The sequence below is a fragment of the Bison bison genome, unplaced genomic scaffold (genome assembly GCF_000754665.1).
Source record: "Bison bison bison isolate TAMUID 2011002044 unplaced genomic scaffold, Bison_UMD1.0 scf7180017864456, whole genome shotgun sequence".
NCBI lineage: Eukaryota > Metazoa > Chordata > Mammalia > Artiodactyla > Bovidae > Bison > Bison bison.
The window spans coordinates 30,427,252-30,441,736 of NW_011495018.1; the positions used below are offsets into that span (position 1 = coordinate 30,427,252).

General features: G+C 40.1%; 1 protein-coding gene across 2 annotated transcripts in view; it reads right to left on the reverse strand.

Annotated features, from left to right (window-relative positions):
* Positions 1-1,709: 1,709 nt before the first annotated feature.
* ENTPD7 (ectonucleoside triphosphate diphosphohydrolase 7) overlaps positions 1,710-14,485 on the reverse strand; it is a 37,971-nt gene continuing 25,195 nt past the window's right edge. For both annotated transcript variants that reach the window (XM_010859546.1, XM_010859545.1), the window contains exons 10-13: positions 11,997-12,321; positions 10,205-10,290; positions 9,230-9,391; positions 1,710-7,445 (exon numbers count right to left, since the gene is read on the reverse strand). In XM_010859546.1, the coding sequence (XP_010857848.1) occupies positions 7,214-7,445; positions 9,230-9,391; positions 10,205-10,290; positions 11,997-12,321 (805 nt within the window). In that variant the 3' untranslated portion in view covers positions 1,710-7,213. The remainder of the gene's footprint in view (positions 7,446-9,229; positions 9,392-10,204; positions 10,291-11,996; positions 12,322-14,485) is intronic.

Sequence of the window (14,485 nt, forward strand, 5' to 3'; positions counted from 1 at the left end):
GAAGATGAAATGCATTTCCTTTAATATTTTCAAAAGCCAACAATTCTGTCAGTTGGTTTTAAAATACCAAAGGAAATTAAAATCCCTCGCTTTCTTAATTAATGCAGAATATCTTTTGTTTAACTTAGACAAATGCTGTCCATTGTGGCAAGGGTCATTATTAGCCACTGCCTAAAGTGATGCTGGGCTTCCCTGATGGCTCAGTGGTAAAGAATCTGCCTGCCAATGCAGGAGACTTGGGTTCAATCCCTGGGTCAGGAAGCTCCCCTGGAGAAGGAAATGGTAACTCACTCCAGGATTCTTGCCTGGGAAATCCCATGGACAGGAGAGTCTGGCAGGCTACAGGCCATGAGGTTTGCAAGAGTCCAACAACAACTTACAACAACAAAAAGTGATGCTTGCTGCAAAGACCAACACTGATGATCACAACAGTAGGATAACCAGTTTATCTGCAGCAGTTCTTATGGTCCTGGCATGATGGTGGGTTGTATACTGGTATATATAACATATATACCCATGTCCTTGCATAAGGGACAATGCACCCCTCTCTAATATGTATTGTGTATTCTGTTCAACACTGACTTAACAGTATCAGAGTTTCAATAACTGTTCAGCAAAACTATTATTTAATGTTAAGTGTTAGAAAAACATACAAACTAAGCAACCCCCCACCCACCCAAAGTAATGCCATACAGGCAGCCTTTGGTTTTTGAAAGCAAGAAGGGAGTTTTTCATCGAGGTCGTAATAAAAAGATGCCTTTCAGCACTGCAGGATCTCATGAGGCAGAAATCATGGAGGAGACAAGGTGTATACTTAAAGGCTTCAGCTAAAGGGGGATTATAGAATAAAAATTTCAAACACAACAACAAATTCCAGAAATCAAAGTGGTTGTGATTCTTGCCTGCAGAGAAAGACTTTTACGAAGCTAATTAGGGGGCAGAGCCTTCACCACCAGCAGTTCTAACAGGCTCAACTGGCAGGTGCTCTGTAGGAGGGGCTGCTTCAAAAAGTCTCAGGGCTGCCTTACCTGAAGAAGTGGAGAGGAGTGATCAGCTGCCAGAAGACCTATGAGTGGCTGCACTACTTAAAAAGGAGAGCCTTGGCTTGCCTGAAGTCATCGTGCATGCATGGCTATACTCATCCTGGGACTCTCAAATTTTTTTTTCAACTTTGGTCGTCATAAAAATGGCAAGCAATGATTGAATACATTTTAAATGTAGAAAGCCCTTGTAGTATGGGTAATGATTCAGTTTTCCAAATTAAACAATATTATTGCTCAGACTTGCAGAGAAAGTCAACAAATGTATTCCTCCTCTGTCCCTCTAATAATGATTCAGTTTTCCAAATTAAACGATATTATTGCTCAGACTTGCAGAGAAAGTCAACAAATGTATTCCTCCTTTGTCCCTCTAATAATAATAATGAGAAATAGTGAAATATTAGAGGGGGAATGAAACATAAATATTAGTATATATATACTAGTATTACATTAGTAATATATACTAATGGACTAATATAAATGAAGTCTATGCAGATATTTTAAGTCTTTTTAACATATTTTTTGTAATACCAACAAATCCTTGCAAGTTTGATTGACCATATGGCTATAGTGCAGGACTATGAAATTAGCATAACCTTCATGCTTTGGAGAAGGAAATGGCAACTCACTCCAATGTTCTTGCCTGGAGAATCCCGGGGACGGGGGAGCCTGGTGGGCTGCCGTCTATGGGGTCGCACAGAGTCGGACACGACTGAAGCGACTTAGCAGCAGCAGCAGCAGAGACTAGTTTGGGAGAATTTGAAACATCTGCTACTACTTCTACCTTAATTCTTAATTCCAATTGAAGTTTCATTGCATACCACAGAAGAAGGAAAATTAGACACTAGTTCTGAATTGGTTTGAAAGAAGTTTAAAAACAGCAAAAAGAAATGGCACACTGGGTAAGGGAGTCTAGGAACTGCCCCATAAATACAACCAAGTTCCTTAAAGTAGTTCTAATAAACATTTATACCTTAAATAACAGATGGTAAAACCATAACACGAGTTGCTTGGATATATTAACTAAAGAAGCCAGAATGGATGTACTGAAAACCTGATACTATTTCTGACAAAGTATTTTATATTTTATTCCTAAATGTGAGCAACCACAAATGAATATCAGAAACAATTATAAAGACTGAGCATGATTAGCTGCAGTCAGCTATATTATATATATTCTGTTGAAACACAGTCTTGCAAGAAGATTCTATCAATGAGCATTTCATTTGCACGTATTACTACATTCTGAGTGTCAGTTTCATCATCCATAAAACCACTGGGGTTAACAAATCTTAAGTTTCAATTTAAAAAAGCTCATTCTCTGACTGTGATTGCTTTTGGAAACTCCATTCCCACCAACCTTTATTTCATGGGTTATGAGTAAAGTAAGAGATGACCTGACCACTGATTCTTCTGGGCAGCCTGGTCTTCTAAACCAAGGGCCACGGCCCTCGTCCTGAAAGTACTCTATCACTTCTCTGCCTTTAGTTCCTTATGCCAACTGTTCTCCCTTTGGAACTGGCCTCCAATCATAGTCATAGATGAAAAACAAACCAGAGAGGGCAGGTGGCTTGCCTGGGGTTCCTGAGCTACATAATGACAAAGCCAGGGCTAGAATCCATAAGCAGTGAGAAGTTACTGTACCTCAAAAATATAAATATGGACATGATAATAAATGTTAATGCCTAAAATGACTAGCTTAGCAAGTGCATGGCAGACTCAGTCAACCACATTTTGATAATCATTGCCTAAAGCCTTTGGTCATGAATTTGAGCAAACTGGGGAGATAGTGGAGGACAGAGGAGCCTAGTGTGCCACAGTCCGTGGGGTCACAAAGAGTCAGACATGACTTAGCGACTGAACAACAAGGCCTTTGAAGTCAAAGAAAGCACTTGGGCTAAGGAGGACAGAGGCAGAATACTTTGGATAATATTGGAAGAATAAATAGAACGTTGGTGGAAAGTGATTAAAATTTCCTAGACCAAGGAAAATCAATTCAAGGAGCTGAAGTAGAGATGGTATTAAGTTGGTGCAAACTTAATTGCGGCTTTGGACCATGAGTTTTAAATCATTATAAGCTCAAACAGCTCTTTATTAATCAAAATAGGAACCATTATAATCAACACATTGTGCCAATGAGAAATAATTTGTTTATTCCTGTAGCATAAAAACCCATGCTTCAGGATTTGACAAACTCTTGGAAAGCATTTTCTGCCTCCTGCTGGTTGTGGAAGCATTTTCCCTGCAAACAGTTGTTGAGATGCTTGAAGAAGTGGTTAGTGAGAGGTCAGGTGAATATGGTGAGATGAGGCAAAACTTTGTAGCCCAATTTGTTCCACTTCTGAAGTGTTGGTTGTGCCATGTGCAGTCAGGCATTGTTATGCAGAAGAATTGGGCCCTTTCTGTTGAGCAGTGCCTGCTGCAGGTGTTGCAGTTTTTGATGCGTCTCACCGATTTGCTGAGCATACTTTCCAGATGAAATGGTTTCTCTGGGATTCAGAAAGCTGTAGTGGATCAGACTGGCAGCAGACCACCTTTTTTTGGTGCAAGTTTGGCTTTGGGAAATGCTTTGAAGCTTCTCAGTCCAGCCACTTAGCTGGTCATCACTGGTTGTCATATAAAATCTACTTTTTGTCGCACATCACAGTACGACTGAGAAATGGTTCGTTGTTGTTGCACAGAATAAGAGAAGACAACACTTTAAAATGACAATTTTTGATTTGTGGTCAGCTCATGAGGCACCCACTTATTGAGCTTTTTCACCTTTCCAATTTGCTGCCAGTGCCAAATGCCAAACCATACAATGGCTGACGTTGAGTTCTTCAGTAACTTCTCGTGTAGTTGTAAGAGGATCAGCTTCAACGATCCTCTCAACTGGTCGCTGTCAACTTCCAGTGGCCAGCCACTGTGCTCCTCATCTTTAAGTCTCTGGTTTCCTTTGCACAATTTCTTGAACCACCACTCCACTCTACATTCGTTAGCAGTTCCTGGGCCAAATGCATTGCTGATGGTGCAAGTTGTCTCTGCTGTTTTACAACTCATTTTCAACTTGAATAAAAGAATTGCTCCAATTTGCTTTTTTGTCTAATTAACATCATTTCCCTAGTTTAAAATAAATATAAACAGCAAGTAATAAGTCATTATCAAAAAAACAAAGCAAAAAATGTGCATTAAAATAACATAACCATATTTAAGAATGTATTCCAATATCAAACAGCAAATTTCAAAAATGCAAAACCGCAATTACTTTTGCACCAACCCAATAAAATTTGGATTAGAATTAACTGCAACTTAAGTGAATGTAATGTCAAATAATTAGGTGATAAGAATAATTCATGATAAGAATTCAGAAAAGTGATGGGTTGTGCCTGCATAAAGAATCATAAGCCTTACTCCTATAAACCACTGACTAAATTTTGACACTTCTGACCTATTAAAACACTAAAATAGTTCAGGTTTGCTGTTACTGTTGTAAGGAAGATTGCTTGGCAAGACTCAAAGAAACTAGTGGAATGTGAATTTTATAGAATCATAATCATTTTCACATGAAAACCACTCAGAATGCAGAAATGCAAATAGATACCTTGAAAAACTGAGGGAAAAAAGAGGGTTAAAAGATAAGGCTGTGTGACTCTATATGTAAGAATATTTCATTTTGAGAAAGCAATATATAGAAGTTATTGGCCCTCACCATTTATCCTCAGCGAGGGATAAATTGCTTCTGTTTCTAGTGAATAAGATTTCCTTTAAAATTTTTAATTGGGAGCAATGGAAGAAGCACAGGAGCCAGAACCAAGAGCAAATACTCTTTTTCTGAGGGGTATGACAAAAACTTGTCCTCATTTTTATACCATGGAACTCAGATGCCTTATTCATTATAATAAAACCTAGATAATATTAAAATAATAAACATGATAAAATACACTAAAAAAATCAGACTAAATTAAGAATAAGAAATACATTTATATGGAAAAAATGATAAACAGGTATCCTGAGTTTCTCAATTATAAAAAGAACAATACCAATCTGAAAAGTTGTCATGATGATTAAAATAACATACAAAAAATTATTAATGGAGTGTCTGGTACACAATCAGTGCTTTGCAAATGGTAGTTATTATCATCATAACCAGGATGAAGAATAACTTAATAAGAGCTTTCAAATTGGACTGATCACTGCCTCCTCCACGCTTCAATTTCATTCTGAGCACACAAATGTGATCACTGTTAGCCAGCTAGCTAGGTAGCTTTGGAGAAGATCATTGAGTAGATCACACAAGAAAGTAAGAAAACCAAAAATGGCATTTGGAAACAAAGGTGAGGGAAAAGAGTTACCTGAGTAGGCAATGGCTAGCAAAAACATACTATGATGTTATTTATAAGCAGCATTCATAAAGCAAGGGCTCACTCACAGTATAGACACAAAGATAAGAAGTCAAAGAAAATCAAGGCAACTTAGAACTCTTAAAAATTAAACTGCTGAAACATAAGCCCTAATGAAAAATTAAAAGTTCTTCCAAAGGAACCTGTAAGACTCTGCTGGATCCATTTTTATCTAATTTGAAAACTATTCAAGACTCATCATCTTTTCACCTACTTTAAGTATACTTACTTTCATCTCAGTTTATTTCCAGGAGGATCTGGATTTATTTTTCTTGGTTTTATGAAGCACTTAACTCCTTTCTACTCTCAGTATGAAATTTATTTTTTAAGAATTCCACTTTTTTTCCTTTAAAGTCAAGGACTTTTTCCTTACTCTTGTAATCCTAGAACTCAAAGCTGACAAAGAAAGAAAACTATTTTAACTCTGGGAGCATATTCTTAAGCAGGACATTTAAGGCTACACAGAGGAAAGATTAAAGTATAAAGAAGGTTCCATGGGGGATGAAAAAGAAATCCTTGTGCAATTTAAAGGCTAAATGCAGAGAGGAAGCAAAGATCCTGAAGGGCAGTGGATAAAAATGTAATTACTATGGCTTTTCCCCTGTCCCCATTAATGGAAATGCTGTTTATGACTGAGAAATCTCTTAGGAAATATTCTGAAAGTTGCCAGGTGGATTATTAACAGATTTATCTGTCTATTCCAAAGTTTGTGATTTGCTTCTTTTTAAATATTCCAAGAGCCCAACTGAGAAAACTACTATTTCTCAGAAAAACATTAATAAATAAGAGCTTGGATTTTATTGCCTTGGCCCGCTCTCCTGATACTGTTCTTTCTTTCTTTAAAAACAACCCAAATGCATCCCTTCCCAAACTACATATTGATCTTAGCAGTGAAATAAAAGAACTCTTGAATCTTCCCATGTAAGGACTTGTAAAAACAAGCCAAGAGGACAGTGACCAGACAAATCCAGGTCCCCAATCCCCATCCCAGTTTCTCCATCCCTACAAGCACCCTTAAGGCTCAAAAGAAAAATTAATGCCCAAACAGCTTCGGAGCCACAGAGACATGGAAAAATTTTCAATTCTGGTCATATGAGGCATCAGAAAATACATTGGTAAAATCTTCACTGGACCATTCATTTAGAAAGGGTTCTAACCTTTTAAAATCTAACTAATATCAGCAACAGGACGTCAGGGATCTTGAGCCACATTCACAGTGGCTTCTTTGTCGAGTAAGCAAAGAAGTTGTGTTATTTTGGTTGCCTGGAAATTCTTATCTGTTCTGCTGATCTGCAAAAATCTTGGATCCCTATTAAAGGCTGTGGATCTCCACATAAATGATATCTCTGTTACAGAGAAAGAAGGGGCTGCTGCACTTGGTAGAATGTCTTCAGCTTTGAATCAGATGCTCCAAGTTTGGTTTCAGCTAGGCTTTCAGCATGCCCAATGCTGAATTTCATGCTTAAAGCAAGGGGAGAAAAGTCTCGATCCCAGGAGCACACCAGATCTCTCAGATAAAGAAGTAGAAGCATGCTTCAATTGGACTAAAGTTGGTCCCCTTTGTTAGCACCAGTCTCTCATTTAGTTCTTCACAGGCTAAATTACAGCTTCTCTTCAGAGAAGAGGACCTGGATATTGAGAAGGAATTAAAGTAGATATTGAAGTAGAAATTCCAAGGCCAAATATCCACAAAGTCAGGCAAAGCAGCATCTGAGGCCAGTACCAGAAAGTGGTGGAATTCAATGGGCAGCAATTCTGGGGTATTCGAACTTTCCTTGAACCTGCCCAGCCTCATGGCCCGACCTGTACCCCAATCATGGGTACCACCTCCTCGATCCACAGCAAGTTCAATGGGGCTGAGGCTCGAGTTTGTCTGTGGTGAATCCGACGTAGCCGCAGAAGGTACAGGATGATGGCCAGTAGCACCACCAGAATACAGGCGAAGAAGAGATAGTGGTTGTAGACGAAGGAGAGACGGAACCAGTTACCATGGGCCTGTCGGACACCTTCCTGCCGTAGATCCCTAAATAAGAAATTGAAGGTGGAAAGAATTGTTAGTTTCAGAGAGAAATATTTATGCCAATTTAAAAGGTTCATTGGTTTTATCCCATTTATTCCATCCATGCAAACATGCTATAATACCAGCTCCACAGAGCAAGCAAAGCTGAAACATGTCCCCAAGCCCAGATTCCTCCTGTATCTTCCTTTCCCTGGCCTAGAGGAAGCCTCTACCCCTTCTAAAATCAGGAGACAAAATGAGAAGCCAAAAAAGTGAACAGTAAGACAAGACTGGTCATCTGTAAAATGTCTTAACAGTGACCCCATACCACCTCAGCCTACACAGTTGGTAAATACTGTCCTAATGAGAATAGGGTGGCCCCTGAACCTATTCAAGAAATCAGAGTATATCTAAGTATTTTAAAAAAGTTGCTATGCTTCCTGAGAGTTTAGGATATATCTAGAGAAAGATGTCACTTCACAAATTGTAATCTGAAGAAAAAAGAGAGACATGTAAACCTAAATGCAATGGTCCGTCTGTCTAAAAGAGAAGCTCTTCTCTTGTAGTCCAAACACCCAATCCATTTTCATTCTGTTTGACCTGCAGTGTTTTTTTAAAAATGTGAATCTCCAAACAGAAAGACTACATATAAAATGTGGACTTCTGGCTTCTGTTGATCAAGGAGAGCTGGGAGATACTGGGACAGCACTTCTGCATGACAGTTATCAGCCTTTTGTTTGGGGCACATGCTCTCCAGTTTCCCACTTCTCTCACTCACCTGGCTTGTGACAGTATTGAGTTTAAAGAAACAGGCACCAAAGATTAAGAGTTCATCTGAAATAGTCCAGAAGAGAGAGCACCTAAAAATGATCCCAAATATCTTATGGTACATAAGAGCAAGACATCCCCGAAATGCATCTCATGTCCTTTGTTCTGGCCCACCCAAAAGCCATCCAAGTCAATGACATGATCTCGAGAGTGACTTTGGCCACCAAGAAAGACTGCTGTATAGGAATAGCATACACTGGTTCTTTAGTCAAATGTGAGATCAAATCAGTCAACCCTAAAGGAAATCAGTCCTGAATATTCATTGGAAGGACTGATGCTGATGCTGAAGCTCCAGTACTTTGATGCAAAAAGCCAACTCATTGGAAAAGACCCTGATGCTGGGAAATAAGAGAAGGCAGGAGGAGAAGAGGATGACACAGGACAAGACGGTTGGATGGCATCGCTGACTCAATGGACATGAGTTTGAGCAAGTTCTGGGAGATGGTGAAAGAGAAGTCTGGCATACTGCAGTCCATGGGGTCACAAACAGTCGGACACAACTGAATGAACAACGAGTCAGATAGTTTCAGAGTAACTTTAGTTCATCAGTCAGTATCTTAGAAGTTGTTTGTAAGAGCTCAATTATAAAGACTGATTTGTTGTAAATAAATAAAATTGAATTCCTGGGAATTCCCTGGCAGTCCACTGGTTAGGACTTGGCGCTTTCACTGCTAAGGACAGGGCGTGGGTTGGATCCCTGGTTACTAAGATCCCACAAGTCATGCAGCACGGCAGGGGAAAAAGTAAAAAAATTACTGAATTCCTGACATTACAAAGAAGAACAGACTCCAGACCAATAATTCTCAAGACTTCCTTCTGTTTCAACATATGTGGTAAGTAACAGCAGTTTCACATGGCAGTAATAAGGGGAATTTGGATGTTTTTTGTTTCTCTTTTTGAGGAAGCAGTCACTTAAGAAACCTATTTTGAGGCACCAACTACCATCCTCTAAGCTCAAGATGCTTGGTCAGTCCACTTACCTGAGTGGTAAGAAGCGTGTTTTATACAGAATGGCTCCCAGCGTCCACTGAACCTCTCGGTCATAGACCAGCTGTGCTGTCTGCAGATTTGGATAGTCATAGGGAAAATGGAACCCTTCATGAAGAACTTGGTACATCCAAGCTGACTTAAAACACTGATATCTGTGTGAAAAAATAATTTTTTAAAGAAAGAAAAAGAAAAAAAAAACCTAATGCTTTATGCATATTCTCACTAAAATGTCAAAAAGACCCCTCTCTCCCCATTTCACCTTCCTCACCTCCAGGTGGAGCCAAATCTGAGCCTACCTTATCTTCAAGTTGACCACAAAAGGGAGGCACACCTTCAAGCAAGGCCACAACGCTACTGTGACTGTTTTTCTTTTGCTTTCTTTTTTCCCCTAACAACCTTTACCTTCAGAGAGCATGCTGAAACATCTACAAATGTAATTATATGACGTTTGGCTTCAAAAGAGCCAATTTGTGGGGTAGGAAAATAGGGCTGAGGAGTTGACAGCTGATAGGAGAGAAGCTGGGTGATAGGTACTCAGGAGCTCATTATACTGTTCTATTTTCGTTTATGTTTAAAATTTTTAACTAAAACATTTACCAAATGGGAGGACTGAGGAGCCAAACTGGCAAAATATTGATATTTATTGTAGCTAGGTGACAGCTATATATGTGTTTCTGTTACTGTTCTACTTTTCTGCATGTTTGACATTTTAATCAAAATGTAAAAATAAAAAGACCACCGCTTTTGATTTCAAACCACTTGGAGAGAACACTTTTTGGTAACCACCAGTTTGTTTTCCTTGAAAGGAAGTTCACTGTTTTGGCCTCTACCCTTCAGAAAATCAAAATCTAAAATAACCAAATTCTCTTCCAATGTAAATCCAATCTGTACTATTACTCACTCACTCTCATTCATTGTTCATACATTTTAAGGCCACACCTAAAGGAGAAAAGGAAGTTACTTACTTGAGTCGATGCTCATCTGCATGTGATGAAAAGAGGCCATTCTTGAATCTCTGAGTGAGTACTGACCAAGCCATGCCACAGTAATCCTGGAACAAACACAGAGAAATGATGCAACACGAAATGGGAGGTAAACTCTGTAATTCCCCTACAGTCAGTTTTCCATTTCCAAAGTTACTTGTGGGTTATTAGTTAACAGGAAAACAGAAATGGTATATTCAGTCATTTAACACTGTGCCAGGTCCTGGGCAAGGCTAGTCCTTGAACTCAGGCCACTAGGTGACTTGAGTGGCCTAGGAATACTCCTTTTTATTCCTATTGCCCCCATGTCCATACAAAGCCAGCCTGACATGGCTCCTGAGCCTCTTAGGCTTTAGAGATGGGTAAGGTTAGGACCGAGAGTAGCAACATCAAAAGCCAAAGACAGCTTCATTCTACCCTACATAGGACTGACATGAACAAGTCAAACAGATGGAACAGAATGGGCAAAAATCTATCACTGGCCTGTCTCCTTGTAATTCTCACCAAAGGAATCATTCCTTTTGGTTTGTTTAATAAACTAGTACTTCCTGAATGTCTACTTTGTGCCAGGTGGCTCTAGCAGTGAATAAAACAAAAATTTCTATTTTTATGAAGCTTACCTTCTAGTGGTGGGGGGGTAGACAATAACCAAATATATATGCATGCATACATACATATACACACATACATACAAAGAGTGTGTTAGATAACATAAGTGCTCATGGGAAAGATAATAAGCAGGAAAGGGAAAAGGGTAATATTGGGGAGGGCCACAATTCTGCATAGGATGGCCAAGGAAGATGTCACTGGGAAGATAACAGTTGAGTCAAGGTTAAAAAAAAAAAGAAAATCGTCTTTACCCTGAGAAAGAGAACATATTAAGCCACTAGCAGTTTGGGCAAGTAATAACTTGAGTCCTACTATGGTGTTCAAGGGAAAAGGATTTGAAGAAATTTTAAAATGAGAGAAAGATTCAGGCCATGGACAGTTAGGGAATGTTGGAAAGGCAAGGAAATATGACAGTATTCCTGGAGGCTGGAGAGGAAAAGGCAAATACAAACCAGGCTTTCCTCAATATGTCTTAGGGACTGCCTTTAGGGAACAGAACAGTACATATACTACATATATTATTTCTTATACTAAGCCCTTATACTAAGCCCTTATACTAACAGAAATTGAAGAAGACAGAGGGAGATAATAAAAAATATGAGAGGACAGATCTCCCCATAAGTTTTTCTGCTAAAAGAGAAAAATATACAAAAATGAAAAAGAGACGAGTCCAAATTGAACAGGAATTGTGGAATGCTAGCTAAACTTTTACCTGTCCATACTGGCCTCTTAAAAGCTCAAGGTAAGAAAATGAAAGTGGACTTGCCCACCTGTGTGACATCATCTCCAAAAGTATTTACACCTGGGAACACCCAGTAAGGGGAAAATATCTGGAGACCACACTTTGTCCACAAAGATTAGACAAGACTATTGGCAAGCTGGAGGAAAAACCATTAGCCACCATGACAATATTAGATCTGGGTGATAATTTTGGTAACTGGACATCCATGGAGACCTAAGATTAATTAATTAGCAGGCAGTAGAGCATAGCAAGTTACTTCTCTAAGTTCACCTCCTCATCTGTAAAATAAGGGCTCACAGGGCTCCTGCCAAGGAGCCAGTGAGATCACACATGCAAAGCCGTTTGCACAGTGTCTGGTACAAAGTTAGGCATCCAATAAATGGCTGCTGCCAGCATGAGTCATTTTTATTATTAATAATGTACCTGAGCAGCCTTGGCAAATGTTGGCCCATGGTAGCGGCCACCGATGCGCAACACATCCTCTGTACAGTAAAAGAACTCGGAGAAACCATAGAACTCGCTGTTGTTGAAGTCAATGGGCGACTGGTAGATGCCGTTCAGTGAGGCCTGGCTGGTGTTGGAGCGAGCCAGCAGGGGGCTCAGCATGGCCCCACAAGCCGCCCAGTCCCCTCGTCCTCGGACATGCAGGACCTGACTGTTCCTTTCCACCACATCTGTGAGTCCCACAGGCAGGCAGGGATCCAGAAAAGGATTGTCGGGACTCAGACCTGTCTTGTGGCCTAGCAACCTGTCACAATGACAAAAACAAACAAAACACATCACAACTGCACCCAGCTTCCTTGAAGATGCTTCCCAGACGTCTTGTTATTCTACATGACAGCCCTAAACACAAGGATGAGCATTACCACTTAGTTGCATCACATGAACTTTTAAATTATGCAAATTCAATTTAGAAAAAGAAAGAGAAATATGGCAGTGATTTTGTTCAGTTTTTCAGTCAACACACATATTTCCCAATATATAGTGAAACTGGAGATGTGAATCTGCTATTCTCCATCTGGTCTTCATTACCACTCGCCTCTTAAAAGTGAAAAGATTTCACCGTGCTGATCACAGTTCTAATGTTTTGAGAGACAGCTGGGAGGAGGTGAAGTGGGAAGGGCTGAGGACTGTCCTGAGGACAGTCCATGGCAGTGGTGCAGTGGCGATGGATGGCAACAGTGACTGAGGGCATGCCCAGCTCTGCGGGGGAGAGAAGGCCAAGTTTTGATGCCCACCATGGCCATCACACAGCTCTGGTTATTTCAAGTCTCTACTTGTCTAGCAATAAGAGATTAATATGCAGATCTGGCCAAAGGTGGAAATTAAGTGCAGACCAAATACAACTGTAGTTTGCCAAGTACAGTGAACTACTCATCAGTTCCCAAGACAACTGTGGGTGAAGATGCACACACACGTGTAAAGGCCAAAAGACGGAATGGGAATGTGGCAACACAACAAAATGCTTTGGAACAAGTGGAGCCTGTTTTGAGGATGTGACACCACCTATAAGGAAAGCTCAGGAAATTATCACAAAGAGAAAGAAACATAAAGTTTTAACATCGCAGGAAGCACACATTTCTCTATACATGAGCAGCTTCACAAGATGAGTAATCAGTCTTCTGAATTAGGTAACTTAGATACATAATGAGAAAAAACTTACACGTGAGAAGATGATGCAAGCCTGTTCTGAAGCAGCAGAAAACAGCAGGCAGATATAGAGGAGGAGCAAAACAACAAAGGAAGAAAATGGAAAAGGAAGCACAGAAGCTAATGAAGAAGGACCAAAACAAAATTGGTGTGAAACTTTCATAGTAATTGTTCTTCAGATACCACAGTGCTAATGGGAGCCATCTGAGCTCTAGGCCAAGCAACATTTGTATGGAGGCCTGGATATGTAAGAGTATCTTCAGAACACAAACACACTGCTGGATTTTAATGCATTCATCAATCATCTGAACAACAGACTTCTCCCAAAGCACCTTGAACTCTTAGGAGCTGAGACTTAGAAAAACAAAAAAGACTGGAGACAATATTTTGTCTAACACGCTCCCTGTATAAGACAATTGACTGCTGTAGAGAAATTATTATAAATGGGATACACCAGTACCTTTTCAAGCTATTGTTTCCAGCTAAACAAATGGGGGTGAATAGTTTCATGGTGGAAAAGAACTCTGTTCTCTATTATGCTGTCCTTTAATGTGCATGATGATACAAAGAATTGTAAATACTAAAAACCCCACAACTATATGTATCAGATCAGATCAGAACAGATCAGTCACTCAGTCGTGTCCGACTCTTTGCGACCCCATGAATCACAGCACGCCAGGCCTCCCTGTCCCTCACCAACTCCCGGAGTTCACTCAGACTCACGTCCATCGAGTCAGTGATGCCATCCAGCCATCTCATCCTCTGTCGTCCCCTTCTCCTCCTGCCCCCAATCCCTCCCAGCATCAGTCTTTTCCAATGAATCAACTCTTAGCATGAGGTGGCCAAAGTACTGGAGTTTCAGCTTTAGCATCATTCCTTCCAAAGAAATCCCAGGGCTGATCTCCTTCAGAATGGACTGGTTGGATCTCCTTGCAGTCCAAGGGACTCTCAAGAGTCTTCTCCAACACCACAGTTCAAAAGCATTAATTCTTCGGCGCTCAGCCTTCTTCACAGTCCAACTCTCACATCCATACATGACCACAGGAAAAACCATAGCCTTGACTAGACGAACCTTTGTTGGCAAAGTAATGTCTCTGCTTTTGAATATACTATCTAGGTTGGTCATAACTTTTCTTCCAAGGAGCAAGCATCTTTTAATTTCATGGCTGCAGTCACCATCTGTAGTGATTTTGGAGCCCCAGAAAAATAAAGTCTGACACTGTTTCCACTGTTTCCCCATCTATTTCCCATTAAGTGGTGGG